At 48.0% G+C, this 20001-nt stretch overlaps 3 protein-coding genes across 3 annotated transcripts; 2 read left to right on the forward strand and 1 right to left on the reverse strand.

Annotated features, from left to right (window-relative positions):
• Positions 1–1183: 1183 nt before the first annotated feature.
• Positions 1184–8648, forward strand: Tlcd3a (TLC domain containing 3A). Its single transcript, XM_031354141.1, has 5 exons — positions 1184–1421; positions 1710–1793; positions 4257–4458; positions 6133–6228; positions 7152–8648. Exons 1-5 carry the CDS (start codon positions 1300–1302, stop codon positions 7419–7421), a joined length of 774 nt encoding a protein of 257 aa, XP_031210001.1. The 5' UTR covers positions 1184–1299; the 3' UTR covers positions 7422–8648.
• Positions 8649–9807: 1159 nt separating this feature from the next.
• Gemin4 (gem nuclear organelle associated protein 4) lies at positions 9808–17068 on the reverse strand. The gene is made up of 2 exons (XM_031354140.1): positions 16887–17068; positions 9808–13159 (listed from the first exon to the last, which is right to left on the reverse strand). The coding sequence occupies exons 1-2, from the start codon at positions 16894–16896 to the stop codon at positions 9993–9995; spliced, it is 3177 nt and encodes a 1058-aa protein (XP_031210000.1). The 5' UTR covers positions 16897–17068; the 3' UTR covers positions 9808–9992.
• Positions 17021–18033, forward strand: LOC116078827 (diazepam-binding inhibitor-like 5). Its single transcript, XM_031354142.1, has 2 exons — positions 17021–17151; positions 17596–18033. The coding sequence occupies exon 2, from the start codon at positions 17640–17642 to the stop codon at positions 17901–17903; it is 264 nt and encodes an 87-aa protein (XP_031210002.1). The 5' UTR covers positions 17021–17151; positions 17596–17639; the 3' UTR covers positions 17904–18033.
• The last annotated feature ends 1968 nt before the right edge of the window (positions 18034–20001 follow it).

The following is a 20001-nucleotide window of genomic DNA, read 5'->3' on the forward strand; positions in this document are numbered from 1 at the left end:
GATGTTTTCTGGAGAGAATGGAAAGTTTACAGATAGATGTTCACATTGAGAGTCTTACTTGTGAGTCACCCTGGTACCAAACTGAGGAGTCCTTTTCGTTTTACTGTTTGTGTTAGCTGTGAACTGGGGAAGCAGAGATGCAGCCTGCCCTAAGTGTATGATAACCTGATTCTTTTTGAGCTTTGTTACCTTAATTTCAACTAAACTCACATTAGCAACATAGGGAGATATGAAGAGCTGTCTTCACCTAAAAGGGATCACAGCCTAGCAATAGTAAAATTACAATAAAAAGAATTACCTTTTAAAGTTTAGAAAATCTCAGACTCAGTAATTATATACAAATTGAAACAAGCAAAAGCTATATTCGTTATATTTCTATACCATTAACCGGATGTTAATTTATTGGCATCTATCAGAAACCATCTGTTATTTTATAGCGATTCCAGAATCTTAAGACTTCCCACTTGGAAAAGCCTTAAAGGGCATGTATCCAGCTTTCTCCTTCCACAATTGAGGAAATACGTGGCCCAGAATGGCTGAGCCCAGTTGTTCCCGACTTTGCAGAGCAGTATTCATGCCGGTGATTTGAAGAGACCTGTACTACTTTTCCATTTTACTGCGCATTAATGATTGTAAGACCCACCTACCCACACATTCAGACATTTATGAAGTTAGGAAGCTATAAACCAAAGCAGTTTCTCTCCCAAGAAAAGCTAGCGATACTGAGACGAGTGAACTGTCCCGCGAGTTTCAAGGTGCTAAGTTAGAGTGGAATCACTTGGCCCAACTGTTAAATAAGAACACAGCTGTAATCCTCAACACAGTTTCCAAGACTCAGGTAGTATCTGGATCCAAAGCCAAGGAGATCCTAAGTTCCACAGTAGGGAGGAAACACAGGCTTTGAAGCCTCTTTGGGGATTCATCCCTGAGAAGCCACCCTGTGATGGTCACTCCCTTTGGAAGCGATGATGCTCGGTGTACGAAAACAGATGGCCACAGCCCGCCCAGTCCTTCCGCCAGACCCGCATCTTGCACGTCCTGCAGGAAGGTCCCTGCCCGCGCCCGCCGGGACAGAGAGGGGACCAGGCAGCCTCACGGCTAGACCCCGCCCCAGCTCCAGCCCGCGCCTATCGCGGCCGGCGCGCTGGTCACGCGGAGGAGCACCGCGGGCGGGCGGCCTGTGCCGGCGGGGCCCGAGTGGCGGCGGCCGGGCGGGGCGGGTGGGGATTAGAAATAGAGAGAGTCGGCCGAGCCGCCAGCCCCGAGCACGCCGCGCAGCGAGCGGCCGCATCCGCATCCATGCTGCTGACCCTAGCCAGCGGCGCGCTCTTCTTCCCGGGGCTCTTCACGCTCAGCATCTGGGCGCTGCGCCGCTCGCGGCCCAGATGGACGGAAGACGACTACCTGACGGTCGGCACCAGGTATCACACTCCGCCGCCTGTCCCGGAGGGGCGCTGCCCTCCACTGCGGGGCTGCGGGCGGGAAGAGGGCTACGGGAAGCACCCCTCGGTGCGCGGCGGGCCTGGGCGGGAAGGGCAGGGAGTGTGAGTCTCCCGCCTGCTGCCCTTGGCTCTGGGCATCGCGGCGCCATGGCTGCCCTGGAGGGCGCCTCGGCCCGGGAAAGGCAGGTTGGAGAGCCGTGCTTTGTGCTGTCCGTTGTCCTGGAGTAAGAACGCTTTCTTTGGTTTCTCTTCTCTGCCCTACCTCAGGCTAGTGTCCTCCGTGCAGGCAGTGCTGGCCACCGGGGCGGGGCTCCAAGTCATCTCCTCCTGCAAAAACGTGGTCTCAGACAGGTAAAGTCCCTTCCCAGGTGGGAAGTACAAATACCCGGGCTGAGGGGTTCCTCCCTCCCACCCCCACCCTCACCCCAAATTTTAACATCTTAGTGGCTCACGGTTACTAATTCTTTGTCATGCTATGATGTATGTGACTGCCTCGTGGGAAAACCAGTGCACCCTAGTTCGTGCTTTCCTCTTGCTGCTTCCAACATCCCAGTTTAAAAGAACGGAGGGGAAGGTGGAAAAAAATGCTATAGAGCAAGAAACTGAGCCCGACTTAAACTAATGCGTTAGAGGACAGTGTAGTCTGACAGTCCCTCTTTATGAGCGGGAGCATGGCTTTTGGTTCTTTGAAATGCTCTCGCTGGGTTCTCCCTCTGGAATATCCTTTAGCAGAGACCAACTTCTGACCGGGAAGTCGACCCTGTCTTTCCCCCAGATGCTGCTCTTGCTTTTCTCCTTTGCTCACGACACTAAAGAGGCCTCCAGTACCTTCAGAAAACTGAAACGTTTGTGCCCACAGTCAGGCCAGAAAGTGGTATCTATAGCACTTAAGTGAGACAGATCATAACTTAAGGCCAGGACGGTCTTTCCTGTTTAGACATAGGTCATGGTGGTGCTTTTATCTGTAGACCTGGCATGGAACTTGTGGCAGTTCTCCTCCAACTGTCTCCCAGGGGTGGAATAACAAGCAGATGTGCCACCACGCTAAGATGCTCTTATTTATCTTCCCACTTGGTCTCTTCAAAACACTTTTTCTTCCAGAGAAGCTAAAAGGTGACAGGCAGGAGCCCAGAGAAAGTTGGTTGGCCTCTCCTGATTTTCCACCCTGCCTGTCCTGTTTCCCCTGCTGGAAGAGGAGGCAGAGGAGAGGATGAGACTGTCTCTCATTGGCCTGGGATCTTACAAGGGCTCGATCAGACTGTCACCACTTCCTGTTTTTTTTTTTTCTCTCTCTCTTAGGTCTCTTCTTTTTTGAGACAGGGTCTCACTAGGTAGTTTGGACTGGCCACAAACTCAGAGATCCGCCAACTTCTACATTCTCAGTGCTGGGATTAAAAGTGTGTACCGCCATGCCTGCTCTTGGTAGTTATTTTACTTGAAATTGTTCTCTAAGTAATGAGTCCATTGATAGGCATTAGGTCTTGGATCTTTTGGCCCAGATAAAAGCAGCTAGCTAACTGATTTGCCTACACGTGTATTAAATGTGCCATTGTTAATTGTTTGCCTCTATTCTGTTCTTTTTTAATTGAGCCATGCTGTAATAAATGGGGAATTATTCAGTAACAGAGTCTCACATGGCACCTTCTCTAGAGTCCTGCTGCTGCTGTTCAGTGGATTGGCTCCTTGGGAAATCACCTGAGACAAGGTGAAAAGTACAGATTTGATTGTAGGCATGGCTAGTCTCTGGGGAGTAGAGTGCTTCCCAGGCCTCTAGGTGACTCTGATGCTGAGGGAGTTTGAGAAGTATACAATGAGTTTCCTTTTCTAACACAGCTGCTTAGACATCTACTGTGAGTCTAATCCTCCCAGCATAGGACAAATTCTGATTTAAATGTTTTTATATGAAATTTTTGTGGGATACTGTTAAGTGCAGAGATTTCTTGTGCATGCTAGAACAACAAATCATCATTTTGGCCCAGCAAATATTTCCCTTCTACTGGGCAACTTAACAGGAACAGATATGTGCCCAAAATCAGGCCAGGAAATTAGTTGCTGTGGTGTGGTCCTTGAAGTCCAGGCCAACTTCTAGACACTTTTAAAAACTTTAAATGTATTCATTATGTGTTTGCATGCATGCCATGCTGTGTTTGTGGCAGACGGACAACTAGCAGGAACTGATTCTCTGCTTCTACCATGTGGGTCCTGGGGATGGAACTGAGGGGCCATGAGGCTTAGTGGTAAGCATCTTAACCCACTGGTCCATCTGTTTTTATGAATGAATTAACTCCAGATTTGAAAATAACATGGCTAGGAATGCTTCCTACAAACTGTCTACAATGGGGCATGGAGAAGCAAAAATAAAATGTGTAGATCCAGAAGGTCTCAGAAACTCCCAACTGTTGAGCAACGGAGGAGTTAAACTGGAAAGGTTGGACTTGTGATTTGGAACACCTTCCAAACCAGTTCCTTGGTGGAGCTGCTGAATCATTTGGAAATTTATCTCCATCAAAGTCAGTTTCTATCAAAATGCTCGAAGTCTACTGTAGATAAGTAGTTGAACGAAGCAAATAGTTACAGCAAACTGCCTGTATATACAGGCAGAGCGAACTCCTGCTTCTCAACCTTTGGCCCTCACGAATTTGCTTTATGATTTAGAGACACTCTTCTCAGCAGCATCACCCTCTTCACTCTGAAATGTTGAGAGTAACAGTGGCTGACTGAAGACAGAGCTGAAGGGTACCAGTGAAGAGACTGGCTTTGTGCTTCATTGACTTCCATGGTTATTTTAGAGTCTGTCTCTGTGCTTTCTTTTAGGCACTGGCTTGCCACAGAATATGTCTGGTTTTTGATTCCATATATGATATATGATTTCTATGCCATGTACCTCTGCGAATGGTGCCGAACCAAAGACCAGAAACTCAGACGCACCACCGTTATCCGAAACTTCCTCATTGAAAACCGCCTTATGGTCACACACCATGCGGTCATTCTGCTCTTCCTTGTACCTATTTCACAGGTATGGTCTCACAGGATAGCAGCCTTAACCACTCTGCCATTGAACTGTATGCCTTGACCATTTCTTCCTTAGGAGTTGGAGCACTCTTTCTTCCCTTTTGTACCATGTGCACCCTCCTTCCGCTGCTTCATTGAATTTGGTCTTCCATGCAAGTAACCATGCTTGCTGACAATGTTTGTGGCTTCTAGCCAACACTTACTTTTTAAAAGATTGTTTTTGCTTTATGGGTATGGGTGTTTTGCCTGCATGTATGTCTGTGTACTACTTGCTTGCCTGGAGGCTTTTGCAGAGGACAAGTGTTGGATTCCCTGGAACTGGAGTTACTGATGGTTTGAGCCACCGTGTGGGTACAGGAATTAAACCTGGGTCATCTGGAAGAGCAGCCATTGCTCATGACTGCTGAGCTATTATTTCCAGTCCTGTTTTTTATTTTTTCCAGTACCAGGAATTAAGCTAGCACCTCACCAATGCTAGGAAAGCAGTCTACCACACGTCTGTACCCACAGCTCTCTCTACTTTTTGAAAAAGTCTAAGTTGCTCGGCTTTGACCTTGTCCTGCCTCAGCTTCCCAAGTAGCTAGAATTATAGGCTGGCACCACCAATAGGCTTCAACATTCTTGTCCCTTTTTTTTTTCCCCCTGGTTTTTCAAAACATGGTTTCTCTGTGGACCTCTGGCTGTTCTGGAACTCACTCTATAGATCAGACCTGGCTAGCCTCAAACTCAGATATCTGCCTGCTTCTGCTTCCTCAGTGCTTGGATTATACACCACCGCTACCTGGCTCAACATTGTTTATTTTAGAGATTATCTATTTATGTGGATGTGCAAGTACCCGTGGAGGCCGGCCAGAAGTGGCATCAGATCTCTTGGAGCTGGAGATCCAGGCAGTTCTGAATGGCTTGACAGAAGTCCTGGGAATCAGACTCTGGTTCCCTGGCAGAGCAGCAAGTGCTCTTAACCGCTGAGCCATATCTCCAGCCCTATTTGTTTACTTTCTAAGACAGGGTCTCACCGTATAGACCCTGTGTGTTCTCAACTATAAAGCAATCTTCCCGTCTCTGAGTGTTGAGATTAAAGCCTGTACTCCAGCACTCTATTATTTTCTTATTTATTTACTTTGTGTGAATATGTATGGGGACAAGCGTGGCAGTCAAGGGACAACTTGCAAGAGTCAGTTCTCCCCTTCCATCGCATGGGTCCTATAGGTGGATCAAACTTAGGTCATTAGGCTTATAGGCTATTGCCTGTACTGGCTGAGCCATCTCTTTTGCCCCAAGTTGTCTTAGCCCTGTTATTGAACAGGTGTTCCAGCAGCTAGACTGCTATTTTAGGAAGAAAAACAGGAGCAATTTGGTAAGGACTTTGCCTTCTAGCACATACTTTGTTAAGTTGAACGCGTGAAATGTCTTTGACATACAGAAGCAGCTACAGAGTTCTTCCCTATTGTCTCTAAAACCAGAGGAAGCCTGCTGTAGCCTATCTGCATTGGCCTTTGGATCTTCCCCATTGTAGTGACAGCCAGGGAAGCACCAGGATATAACTGGATGGTCACTTGCCTGTTAACATTTTTCTCCTTCAGGGTTATTCATAGTTATCTTTCCCTATAGCCCTAGATTTCCCTTCCAGTAGCTTCTTTACCCTCCACCTCTTTGTTTCTTTTTCTTCTCTCTGCAGAAGCTCCGAGGAGAACTTGGAGACTTCTTTGTTGGATGCATCTTCACAGCAGAACTGAGTACTCCGTTTGTGTCACTGGGCAGAATCCTGATTCAGGTGTGTGTATGTGTGAAACAGCAGAGGTAATGAAGGAGGAAACAGATTGGGGTTTGGAGAGATCATAGTGCTGAGTAAGGTGACCCTTTGATATATTACTTCACCATTCAAACCATAAGACTTGATCTGGCCCAAGTTACACACACACACACACACACACACACACACACACACACACACACACAGCGTACATTTCCTGGCCATGATTTAATCAATCATTCTTTTTTTATTTTTTATTTGGTTTTTCAAGACAGGGTTTCTCTGTGTAGCCCTGGCTGTCCTGGAACTCACTCTGTAGACCAGGCTGGCCTCGAACTCAGAAATCCGCCTGCCTCTGCCTCCCAAGTGCTGGGATTAAAGGCATGCACCACCACTGTCTGGCCAATCAATCATTCTTATACATCTATAAAGGGGAGTCTCAGGTCACTTTTGGTAAAATTATGAGGTTATATATCGTGACTGAGGAGATAGCTCAGTGGGCAAGACACACAAGTCCCTACTCAGGGCAGCAGCCATAATTCTGAGCCACAAGCAAGTACCAGCTAGACATGGCTGAGTGTGCAACCTATCTAAAGGGGTGAGCTCTGGATTCAGTTGAGACCCTGTCTTAAGAGAGATGAAGAGGCAGGCAGATTTCTGAGTTTGAGGCCAGCCTGGTCTACAGAGTGAGTTCCAGGACAGCCAGGGCTACACAGAGAAACCCTGTCTCAGAAAACAAAAACAAAAAAACAAAAGAGGGTGAGATGAAGGCGACTAATTTCTTCAGGCCTCCACAAGCACATGCATGTAAACATGCTTTTGTGTGTCCAGGTGCCAAGCGATTTAGCACTGTAGGCCTTGAGTTATACTGTCCTGAGGCTGGGCTCCATCCCAATAACCCATCCTCTTGGCGACCCTGCCTTACCTTCCCCTTTCTCTTACAGCTAAAGCAGCAGCACACACTTCTTTACAAGGTCAATGGAGTCCTCACGGTGACTACCTTTCTGTTCTGCCGGATCTTCCTTTTCCCGTTCATGTACTGGTCCTATGGCCAACAAATAGGACTAAACCTGCTTCAAGTGCCATTTAATATCCCTTTACACTGCAACGTGGCCAATGCCATCCTCATCGCCCCCCAGCTCTACTGGTTCTCACTGTTGTGCAAGAAAGCAGCCCGGCTCTTTGACACTGCCAAAGCCAAAAAGGATGGTTAATTACTCTCAGGGGTCAGGACTCACACTAGCTGCCTTGTCTACTCAGTATTCCAAGGACCAAGTCATGCCTGGGGTAGTCTCTACCTTCTGGATGTTGATAAGCCTCTGGATTTGCAGCTTTCTCTTTTAAAATCCCCATTACCTTCCCTTTCTAACCAGCATTTTGCAAAAGCACTTTTGTTTTGTTTTCTGGTGATAACTTGGATTCTGTCAAACATCCACTGCAGTAGTTTTAAAGCAAGCCTAAGGAGCCTTCCTTGGGCCTGTGACAAGAGTTCTGGGAGGTGAGGCACTGCTCTCCCTTTCCACCCACTCAGGGCAACACCCGTACTGGTCAGAAGCAAGTGACAACTTGGTTCTTGAAATACTGTCATTTTCCAATACTAGGAAAGACATTGTGGGTGTGTCTTTTACTGTTTACTAGACAGCCCTTGTCCTCATCTGTATATCAACAATGAATTCTAGTCAGAAGGGCTCACTGACAATGGGCAGGAGGCAGGGCTGAAAACCTGAAGCACTTGAGTAGGTCAGGAGGCCACCAGAAGCCAGCATCTTTGCAGGCTGACTTTGTATAAAAGACAAGTTTGTAACAAACTTGTGAGCTTGTTGCAAGCAGTTACCTACACTATTTCCTTTTTAGCATGGCCTCTCATGACCAGTTTTCTCTGTGTCCACACACACCAAAAGCTGGCCTGAAATTCCAGGCACATGGTGAAGGGATGGCTTCTACAGTAGCTTACTGGGTAATCCCACACTGACCCTGCCCTTTCATACAAAATGGATAGACGTCTGCTCTCCAGCTTCTGAGGTGTCATGCAGGCCAGTGCTTCCAGTGCTTCCTGCTAAGACTGACCCATTTCTGTGTTGAATGTGCAGCTATTTAGCCATAGAAAGCTAGAAAACAGGAGGAAGCCAGGCAGGCCAGAGCATGTCCTGTGGACCAATGCTGTGTAGAGTAGGATGTGGTGTAGCACTGTTCCCCCCACCACCACAGGCTGGGTTTGAGAGGACCTGCGGCCACCTGCCATGGTGGCAGCAAAAACACTACAGTGCCTTATAATTCACTGTCCGTGGACTTCTAAAGGACTGGATGGTTGTGTCTCAATTTTTGAGTTTCAGTCTTTAATAGGTGCCATTTTAAAAACATAAAAAATGCTGTTTTGTGTTTTGTTCTATTTACTGTATCCACAAGTCATCCATATAGTAATTAAATTGCACTAAATTCTCTGTTACGTGCACTGGCGCTGACTTCCCCAAACATCCGAGACCCAGGCTTGACTGCTGTGTTCAGTTAATTCCTAGTCTGGTCACGGAAGGCAAATGGCCTCCAGGCGGGTCTTACTCATACCTTAGTCCAACATGTTGGTTCAAGGTACCAAAGGATACACGGAAGGTGCCCAGAGTTCAAGCTCAGTACTCACGTATCAACTTGAGGTTTTTTCTTCCTCTGGTGGATCCCAACTAGGTGTTGGGAGGGTGGAAGCCTGCCTGTTGACCACAGAACAGTTTATATTAGGTGAGAGAAGAGTACCAGAGTAGTAAACCCTTTTAGACGAGGGTGTGGATAAGTAGGTGATGGGACCTTTTCTCATCTCCCTAAATGATACCTCTCTAACCAGTTCTGAGAGTTGTGTATTGTTACCCTAGAAACCTTATGCTTTCATTTGTATGCTTCTGCACATGGTTGCCTATGCCACTCATTTATCAAAACCTAAACAATCTCACCCCAGGAAGGAGGTAATTATACCCACCCTCCAAGAGCACCAGCTATTCACCAGCCCTGGCATAGCACCTCTCCTGACATGCTGAGTGGATGGTTACTGCCCCCTTAGCCGTGTTTCTTGGTTCAGTCCTCTGATAAAGAGGTGGGCCTCTGGCACACAAGTCACAACTAGTGCTGAATGAGCCCCTTTCCACATCTGCCCTTTTGAAGATAACCCTGGAAAAAAGATGAAATACAAAAAGGCTTGCTAGTAGCCCAGGCTGGCCCTCAACTGAGCCTCCTATTTCAGCTACCCGAATGCTAGGATTATAAGGACGGACTACTGCCAAGCCTAGCTGAAAAGACTCCATGAGGGCCTCACTAAAAAGAACATATAACCTTCCATTTTTTCCCCCTACTTCATAGCTCCACCTTTGGGCTTACTGCCAAATCTAGGTGGAGAATTTCAGTTACAAACCTGTTCCTCCTCAGCTGGGCTGTTTTTTTCACTTTTGGATAGTCCTATGTGGTCCAGGTTGCCACCCTATGCCTGAGCCTACCAAAGACTGATGCTACAGGTGTGTACTTCCACACCTGCCCTACTGGCTTGACTTGATCTTAAAAGAGTATTTAAACCTAACTTTGGAGCATATTTAAGCCCAAACTTCTGAGAAAGGCTCAAGACAAGATTAAACCCAAAAATTTTATTGAAGTAGTATGTGACAAATACCTAAGAAAACTATTTCTTTACACTGCTCTTATACACTCCTTTCACTGTGTACATTCTCTTAACTGTAAGGTTTGTTCTTAGCTCTGGGCCCTGCAGAAACACCATGTTGGAGGCATAGCTTTGTTCCATCCTCCACAGGTCAGAAGTTGTTGATCTTCTGTAGCAGGGTTTGGCGTCGCTCTTCAGGGCTAATGTTCTTGGCAATCGACTTTAAGAAGCGCTGCTCATCTACCTTCTGGAGCAAGGAGCTGACAGAAGGGTTGCTTTTGCTTAGGGTCTCATAGCAGGTAAGGATTTCCAAGGCCAGCACGTAGAGGGGTTCACAGACCTCCTGAGGGAGCATGGCCATGATATGCAGAACATGACAGAACATCTGGGTATAGACAAACAAGGTTTCCTGAGTAAGATCCCCTTCTTGTCCCGGGGCCCAGGGACCCACCGACTGTATCAACCTGACTGCATCCAGGACACCGGTCAGACTGCTACAGAGGAGTTTGACCACATGGCTCCAACCGTCCAAAGGAAGCCAGTTACAACAGCTCTGGCTGCAGAGAAACTGGAAAGCTCTCAAAGAAAGAACAGAGAGCTGAAGTTCCTGGGCAAAGGGCCTCAGGTTGAGCAAGGGAACAAACTGAATATACTCTAGACTGTAGGGGACATGAAGAAGCTGTTTATCCAGTAGCTTCCTGGTCAACTGCTGAAGGGATTGCCATTCTTGGGGGCTACACCAAGGCATGACTTGTACCAGGGCCACCAGAAAGCCCTTGCTAAACAATCTGACCTCCTCGGGATTGCCCACATCCACCACCAGGAGGGAAAGCATCTGCTCAGATACACTGCTGGAGATTGCACAGCACTCCAGCCAGGCGAGGAGCCCCGTGCCAGGCCCATACCCTTCGTGGGCCTGTGAGGTCCACTGGGCCTCAGAGAGCTTACAGATCTCAAAGAGGGTAGCTGGCACCTCACACTTGAAGTGGCCTTCAAAGAAGTTCTTCAGTCTCAGGCCCACAGTCCAATCTAGCTGGTCTAGTCTGCGGTGGAGCCAGGACAGGGACTTGGCCCAGGTGTCTGGGGAGAAAGTTTCTGTGTTGGCTAGCACGATCTGACAGAGGAGCTCCAGAATGTGTGCCACAAGATCCTTGCTGTCCAGAGCGAGGCAGCGCTTCTCCCGGGGGAGCTGCCAGAACTTGCTGAAGCTGTCCAGGAGCTGGCACAAACTGAAGAGCAGTGGGAATGGGGAGCAGGTCTGCAGCCAATACTCTTCCAAGCCTGCATTGGCTTCAAGGGTCTGGATGAAGAGCTTCAGACTCAGGCCTACCTCCTCCACATCCAATAGCAAGAAGGGCAGGACAAACTCCTTTAGCACCTCGTCTGGCTCCAGGAGAGCAGCGACTGGAATCCCCTGTGGTTTCACAGGATTCATCAGGCAGCTTACCAGTTCCAGAAACTGCTTCTCTTCTTTGGGTGTTGAGAACTTGGTCCAGACAGTTTCTTTGAGGCAGGACACCATGAAACTGGTATATGGATTTGCCCCTTGTTCTTCTGTGAACTTCAGGGCAGGGAAGGCAGTGAGAATCTGAGCCAAGAACCTATGTGTGCCAAGATTGGTCACAGCTAGGCTACACATCTTCTTCACCACAACTTCTGGGTTCAGGATCACCAGGTGGGCCACGGAGGTCACGGCTTTGGCCAGGCCCTGTTCAGAGGTACTCTGTGCAAGCTGGTTAAATGTTGTGTTGAGGTCTTCCTGAAAACCCTCCAAGTAATCAGACAACCTGTCTGAGAGGCCCTTTGGTCCCAAATAATGCAGGACACCAGAAAGAACTTTATTTTTGTCTGGGAGAGAGAGGTCTTCATAGCATTCCAGGGTCAAGCAGATTACCTGCTTGATCTGAGTCTGGGGGATAACCCGATCAGAGTTGATGACTTCTATCACTGTTTCCAGCAGACTCAAGACCAAGTCTGGTTCTCTGAAGAGAGACCTGTTGTTAACCAGGCAGGCGACCCACTCGTCTGAAAAGGCCCACTTCTTCTCAGAAGCAAAGATGTAGCACATTTCCATGTACCGGTCCATCTTCTGCTCAATGATGGCCATGGCAATGGAGGCAGTGATGTCCTCGGGGCCCTTGTCATTCAGCATTCTGCTGGTTTTCCTCAGGAAGTCCCTGACACACTCAGCCAATTCCAAGACTACCTCTCTCTCCTCCTTGGGCATGTTGGTAGTATCCAGGTAGAGCTCCAAGTTCTGGCTGAAGGAAGTCAGACTGTCACACAGTCGGTAGGTGTCATAATTTGTTCCCTGACTGCTGTTGAGCATGCCCTGCAGTTCTGCACCCCACTCCTGCAGCAGGTTGTACATAAGCTCAAACCCCATGAAAACAGTCTCACTGGGGAGTTTGGCCAGTGAGGTGAGACTCACGTCTCGCTCTGCCTCCTTGACCTTGTCTGCCAGGGCCTGTTGATGGTATGGGTTCTGGGTGTCTGAATTCCACACAGAGATCACTGTAGCTAGCTTGTCTAGGTACACAGTGGCAGACACCTCCTGGGTGTCATCCTCCATCAGTGCAAACACACTCAGCATGTCAGCCAAGTTAGCTAATGCACAACACTTCATTCCAAGGGACAGGATTCTCTTCTGGATCTGCTTCAGCCCGGTAAGTAGCATGGCCAAAAGTGGCATGTTGGGACCTACATCTGGGTCAGACTTAAACCTCTTGGGAGGATGGGAAAACTCATCTGAGGATGGCAAGTATTTATGGGCCATCATCCTGAATTGGGAAAGCAAGGGGTCCTGCTGGTCGCCCTTGTGCTTCATCATTTCCCACCAGACATCTAGGAAGAAGGCCACATCCTTGGAAGAAGTGTCAACAGTCATGTGCTCCAGAAAGCTCTGCAGTTCTGAGCGGCCAATGGTGGCAGGCAAGGCCATCAGGAGCTGAATGAAGAGTCCAGAAGCTTCCAGAGACTTGAGCAGCTCAAAAAGGACTGTGTGATTGATGGTAGGGATCATGTTGCCCACGGAGAAGAATACATCTTCCTGCCACCAAGTATCAGTGTCAGAAGGGCTGACAGGGGAGGGCTGAAGAATCTTGGCCCAGATGATGATCAGTGCTTTCTTCTTCCAGGCAAATGGCTGGGAATGTGCTGTGGCTGAAGAGATCTCCTTCAAGGCCTCCACAATGGGCTGACCTACGTGTTCCCAATCAGACTTGGTCAACTGTACCAGGGCTTTGGGGTGGAACAGCTGCTCAGCCATCAAGAAGCCCCCATGCAAAATAGTCATTTCCTCACAGATATTCAAGGGTCCTGCACAGAGAAGCCAAGAGTTAATGAAGTTTTTGGAAGAGCGAGCAAAAGCTAGGAGAAGGAATCAGCCATCAGATGGCTGGCATTATCAAGATGATTTTGACATCAGGGGAGAGGAAGGCATGGTTAGTAAGAGCTCGAAAAGGGCTGGGGGTGTCCCGAGGTCTTGGCTGAGGAACAAAAACTGGTTTCCAAGATCTCTGGCCTGGATATCAGGACAATGGAATCTCTGGAAATAGGAGAGAGGGGGATTCAGAAAAGACTTTCAAGTTCTTAAAAAATAATGTACTTTATGTGTACACGTATCTGTGGGGGGTTGTGCATATGGGTGCAGTGTCCACAGAGGCCAGAAGAGGATGCTGGATCCTCTGGAGCTGGAGTTACAGGTGCTTGAGCCTGCTGGTGTGGTTGCTGGGAACTAACATCTTCTACAAGAAACATATGTGCTCTTATCCACGGAGTCATCTCTCTTCACCCGCCCCTCAGGACAAGCTTTAAGGGAAGACAAACTCAGTGTTGGTTACCTGGAGTCTGAGGTAGAACATTTAGTGATGTCTTTCAGCAATGGCAATGAGTTAAAGAGAAAAGGCCTGATGTGAGTATAGGCAGTGCCAACCCAGAGAAGTCCATGAGAGTTAAGGAAGTGACTCTGATCCCTCAGCAAAGCATGAAGAGGACAACTGGACTGCTGAGGTTACAGTGGGTAGAGGGTTAGGGGACAGTGCTACCAAGTATGCATTACAAGACATGACAGAGGCCAGTGGCATGGCTCAGTGATTATTAAAGACATCTGCCACCAAGCTTGATGACCCAAGTTTGATCCCTAGAACTGATATGGTAACCTCTACATGCTGTCTTCGGACCGACACTTGTATACCGTGGCAGCCACACAAAGAATGTAATAAAAAACTAAACAAAATTGAGCTCAGTGACGACGGACTATGGAAGACACAAGAGGCAGCCTTTGTTGGGTGTTTATTGTCTTAGTTTTTCTGTTGTTGTCTGAGACAAGGTCTCACTATGAACTGGCTGGCTTTGAACTCAGAGATAAACGCCTGCCTCTACATCCTGAGTGCTGAGATTAAAGGCCTGTGCCACCACACCCAGCTGAGCTTGTTTTTGAACCCAGAGCCTTGAATAAAATAGGCAAGCACTCTACCACTGAGCTGTATCTCAAGCCCCGCCGTCCTTCTTTCTAAACACATTCCTGCCAACAAGTTTCAGCATTCTGTGCCTTACAGGGAAAAAGTTCACCCAGCAGTTTCTTCCACTCAGGACAAGCTAGTGAAGGTTCTGGCTCTGTGGCAGGAGCCAGGAAGTGGACACAACAAATATTACATCAGGAAAGCGGTCATTCATTCATTCACTGAGCTAAGAACTGATACTGACGTTTAAAGGAAGGCAATATGGGGATTTAATCAAGACACTGGATTTAAATCCTAGCTCAGTCATTAAAAAAATGATGTGACTTTACACACGGTACTGAGTCTCCCGTCCACATACACACAAGAATATAATCTTCATGGTGTAACTATGAGAATCACACGACACATAACACACTAATTGCACTTTTGTAACTATTTTGGTACTGTTACCTTTTTGAAGCATCTCCCAGGGATGGAAGAATGGAAGGGCCATATAAGCTATCTTAACAATAATCAGACTATCAAGAGCCTGATTTAAATGCAGAACTAGTTTTGTCAATATTTTGTCTCCTCCAGTGCAGAAACCAAAAGGCACAGGTCTTTCTCAAAGTGTATACTCTAGCCTACAAGCTAAGAGTGCCACACCTTGTCACGGTCACTGTTCTTGATAATCCCTACCCCTTCCCAGGGCCTAGCTCATTCCTCCGTCCTCTGTGCTCCCAGAAACACATCTGCCCTATTCTCATAGGCCACAGAATCAGCAGCAAAAATACTGACTCCAGTGGACAGTTGTGGGGGCCTATCCCTTCAGCCCCAGCTCTAATGAGGCAGATTTTTATGAGGCAAGCCTGGTCCACATACTGAGTTTCAGGCTAGGCAAGGCTACATCATGACACCGTCTCAAACTTAACCCTAGAAAAAAATTACTGACTCCAAGCAACTAAAGAATCTCCTGGCCACTCACTAACCATTCACTGTCATTGCCTGCCCACCCCAAGTCAGGGATCAGCACTCCCACAAAAACCAGGCCTGAAGGGAATCCACCTTGGTTTTCACAGTGGCAGCTAGGCTCACAGAGCTAGGCTGCTACAGCAGGGTTCTTTATGGCTCAGATTGTTCTGCCTGCCCCCAAACACATTTCCTTATAGCTGTAAATTAAATTTCATTGCATTAGACATCAGCTTAGCTGAGCAAATGTCTGCTGCAAACATGTGCCTTTCAGATGCTGTGTACATGTGGCTTGAAAAAGTCCCAGTCTCGGTTTATAGCAAGGGGAAACTCAAAGGCTTTTATCAGTAACTCGTGCTAGGAAGTGACTGCTTGCTCTGGTAGGCACCGGGCTTGGTGGCATACTTTTATTTTTTCTGAGATAGGCTCTTGTTACATAGCTGGCACTGGCTTGAAACTACACAAACCAGGCCGGCCTAGAACTTTTTTTTTTTTTTTTTTTTTCTGTTTTTTTGAGACAGGGTTTCTCGGTGTAGCCCTGGCTGTCCTGGAACTCACTCTGTAGACCAGGCTGGCCTCGAACTCAGAAATCCGCCTGCCTCTGCCTCCCACGTGCTGGGATTAAAGGCTTGCACCACTACCGCCTGGCTGGCCTAGAAGTCTTGAGATCCTCCTGCCTCTGCCTCCAGAGTGCTAGTTAGACATAAGCCACCACACCCAGCTTTACACTTATAAAAAAATCATTTGATCGTCAAACTAACTTCTTGAGGATTACCACTCCTGTGTTGGAGATGGGAACCTAGAGGCCCAGGCATAACTTCGTAGTGTCTTAACTAGGGAGTCAAGCCGTGGCAGCACTCTTTACAGCTGTAGGGCACGAAACTACCATTCCACACTAAAGAGCTGGCTAGGGACAAAGACATTTCTCCACGCGTATTATTTGCAACTCTTGGAGTACTTCCCAGGACGGCCTCCTTGTCTTACCCTCTAAAGAGCACACCTAGCAGGGTGGGGAGGGTTGGCAGATGGCCACAGATTTCTATCAACTCCGCCTTCCTTCCAGACCTCGCCTAGGAGGATACTCCAAACCAAGCAGCACTCGAATTCGGATTCAAAGAGTGAGATCTCAGGCTGCGCAACCCCTGCCCGCAAGCTAGAGCTGAGAGGCACCGCTGTGCGTGAGTCAACGAAGGGGGTCCTGTTATACACGTGGTCGCAAAGAAAACGCCAAGCCTCTGGGAGAGAGACAGTATCAGCATCTCTGCTTTATGCACTAGGAGACCTGGTAAGAAACACGTTCACTAACTCAGAACTGTACGGACGTCCATCCCTCCCAGCCCGGCATTTCCGAAACACGTGTGCATTTCTAGGAGAACCAAGGCTATATTCTCTCGCGGTTTCCCACTGGGAAGATACTACGAAGGGCGGAAGAGGAATCGAGGAGACTATCGTGAGGCGGGGCTGAAGGATGGAGGCCGGCCTCGCAGTTGCGGGTCCCCCAAAACTCCTCAAGCCCCCAGCCTCCCGAGCGTGCTCGAGAGAGAGCCGCAGGAGCAGAGCAGAGCCTCGGCCCGCCCTGGAGGTGCTTTGTGGGGCGGCGGCCCAGGGGCTGGAGTAGGGAAGCGGGAACCCACCTAGGTCCATGACGGCGACGCTGGCGGCGGGCTAGACCGCCCCTCCTATTCCAAGGCCGCGAACGCGGCGCCCGCGCCACGGCACAAAGGGCGGCGCTACAGGCGCGTCACAGGCCCCGCCCACAGCGCGTCTCCGCTTCCGTGTAGTATTCTGCTAGCCGCTGCCGTTCAAGGCGCACGCGTACTCCAACAAGCTCGCGGCGTCGAAGCCTCCCTAGCCACAGCGCCCTCTCTCGGCCTAAGCCTCCCGGCCGTCTACCCACAGGTACCGTTGGCAGGCTCCTCATCAGTTAGTCCAGACCCCTCATTTACCCTTCTCAGGAACCCCGGGTAGCTCCTGCCCACAATTCGCCCACACGGAATAACTTTCCTTCAGCTGTCTACTAACCAGCCGTGGATCCTTGGGCTTCATCCTCTCCCCATACAGCCAGAGACACACACAAATGCCCTGCAAATTTTCATGCCGCACTGTCTTCTATGGGTAACAGCAGAGTCAACTTCCAGAGCTCATAGGCACTTTAATAACTTTGAAGGGCAGTCACACTGGAAAAAGCACTGTGGGACAGGAGCAATTGAATGGATTCCTAGTCCTCAATTTGTACTTTATAAAACACCAAACGCCCTATGTTCTTCCCATACATTATCTCTTTGCCCCTTCTTGTCAAGGCCTAATAATAACATGGTTTGCTTATTTCCAACTTTCTTCTAGTACCAGGCATCACTTAGAACACAGGCATCACCTCTGGTATACCAATGAGCCAAGTGGAGTTTGAAATGGCCTGCGCTTCACTCAAGCAGCTGAAGGGGCCTGTGAGTGATCAGGAGAAACTGCTGGTGTACAGCTTCTACAAACAGGCCACTCAGGGCGACTGTAACATCCCTGTCCCTCCTGCCACAGATGTGAGAGCAAAGGCCAAATATGAGGCATGGATGGTAAATAAAGGGATGTCCAAGATGGATGCCATGAGGATCTACATTGCCAAAGTGGAAGAGCTGAAGAAAAAGGAAACTTGCTAAGAACATTTGGCAGACACAAGGAAGAAGCATGGCTCCATGGTAGGGGATGGGCTTACGAGATCCTGATGGCTGAAACACACTGAAAGGGTAGCAGGGCTAGCAGAAACACCAATAAATCATTTGAACTGCACAAGTGGAGTCTGTTGCAAAAAAAACTCTGTGAGGGTCCTGGAGAAGTATTTAGATGTGTAGAAGCATCTCTCTGCTGGGTGAATCTCCGTTAATCTGGCTTTGTGTGGTCTGACTAGTATTAATATTCTTCCCAGGCCCACAATCTGTGTGGACATTTGTTTGCTGGGCAGTGGTGGCTCACGCCTTTAATCCTAGCACTTGGGAGGCAGAGGCAGAGGCAGGTGGATTTCTGAGTTCAAGGCCAGCCTGGTCTATAGAGTGAGTTCCAGGACACCCAGGGCTACACAGAGAAACCCTGTCTCGAAAAACCAAAAAAGAAAAAAAAAAAAAAACCCTCAAACTTTGTGACACGGTGACATGGTGGTGAAGTAACTCATGCATCACAACATAGCAGCTGAGGGACAGTAAAGCAAGATGGCTTCAGAATCTTAGTGCCTGAAAGAATCATCTAAGGCTTAGCAACCTAAATGTTCTTAGAATTGCTGTTTTTAACCTAGGTTTCTGCTCGGGGCCTGTGATAGACAGACAGACACACACACACACACACACAAACACATGCATGCACATGTGGCTCATGTAAATGTCAGGATACTCTGTCCATCATTATAGAGACATCAGGGCTAATATTGTGCCCAGAGATGGCATATGAAAAAGTAGAATTCTTTTTTTTTTTTTTTTTTTGGTTTTTCAAGACAGGGTTTTCTCTGTGTAGGCCCGGCTGTCCTGGAACTCACTCTGTAGACCAGGCTGGCCTCAAACTCAGAAATCCACCTGCCCTTGCCTCCCAAGTGCTGGGATTAAAGGTGTGCACCACCACTGCCCGGCCTAAAGTAGAATTCTTAACTTTGTGGTAGCATGGCATTTTTCAGTACTTTTTTCTGAAAATTTGTCTTGTCTGAGGCAAGTAGTACATGCCTGGCTCCAGGGTTTGATCTCTAGCAAACTGTTCATATAATAGCAAGTTTCTATAGGCAATTGGTGAGGGGCTATATTTTGTTTTATGAGATAGGGTTTGGCTGATCTGGAATTCACTCTATAAACCAGGCTGGCCATCAGAGATCCATCTGATTTTTCCTCCTGAGTGCTGCATTTAAAGAATGAGCCACCATGACGGCTATGAAGTATATTGTTTATCATTAATTTTTTTTGTTTGTGTGCACTATGTGTGTGTGTGTGTGTGTGTGTGTGAGAGAGAGAGAGAGAGGGTGCCAAGTGTGCATGTGAAGGTCAGAACACAATTCAGGGTTGGTTCTCTCCAATTTTACATGGGTCCACAGGATCAAACTCAGGTGCTAAGCTTTCCTGGAAAGCATCTTTACCTACAGGATTCTTTGTGGGCCCTAGGATGGCTATTTTCTCTCCCTCAGCAATGTAGATATAGGCCAGACTAAACAAGATTAAAAGTAGAATGTTGGGGGGGCTGAAGATGGCTCAGCAGTTAAGAGCTCTGACTGCTCTTCCAAAGGTCATGAGTTCGAATCCCAGCAATCACATGGTGGCTCACAACCATCTGTAATGAGATCTGATGTCCTCTTCTGGGGTGTCTGAAGACAGCTACAGTGTATTTACATATAATAAATAAATCTTTTTTTAAAAAAAAAAAAAGCAGAATGTTGGGCCGGGCAGTGGTGGGGCACGCCTTTAATCCCAGCACTTGGGAGGCAGAGGCAGGCGGATTTCTGAGTTCAAGGCCAGCCTGGTCTACAGATTAAGTTCCAGGATAACCAGGGCTATACAAAGAAATCCTACTTCAAAAAACCAAAAAAGGGGCTGGTGAGATGGCTCAGTGGGTAAGAGCACTGACTGTTCTTCCGAAGGTCCTGAGTTCAAATCCCAGCAACCACATGGTGGCTTACAACCAACCACCCATAATGAGATCTGATGCCCTCTTCTGGTGTGGCTGAAGACAGCTTATACAATAAATAAATCTTAAAAAACAAAAAACAAAAGGGGGAAAAAAAAAAAA

This window comes from Mastomys coucha, unplaced genomic scaffold (assembly GCF_008632895.1).
Source record: "Mastomys coucha isolate ucsf_1 unplaced genomic scaffold, UCSF_Mcou_1 pScaffold5, whole genome shotgun sequence".
Taxonomy (NCBI): domain Eukaryota; kingdom Metazoa; phylum Chordata; class Mammalia; order Rodentia; family Muridae; genus Mastomys; species Mastomys coucha.

What these genes read in the sequence shown, in the direction of transcription:
- LOC116078827 (XM_031354142.1), top strand. Translation starts at nt 17,640, where the DNA reads ATGAGCCAAGTGGAGTTTGAAATGGCCTGCGCTTCACTCAAGCAGCTG.
- Tlcd3a (XM_031354141.1), top strand. Translation starts at nt 1,300, where the DNA reads ATGCTGCTGACCCTAGCCAGCGGCGCGCTCTTCTTCCCGGGGCTCTTC. An exon ending in TACCTGACGGTCGGCACCAG is followed by an intron (nt 1,422 to 1,709) that starts GTATCACACTCC and finishes GCCCTACCTCAG; the next exon opens with GCTAGTGTCCTCCGTGCAGG. An exon ending in TGGGCAGAATCCTGATTCAG is followed by an intron (nt 6,229 to 7,151) that starts GTGTGTGTATGT and finishes TTTCTCTTACAG; the next exon opens with CTAAAGCAGCAGCACACACT.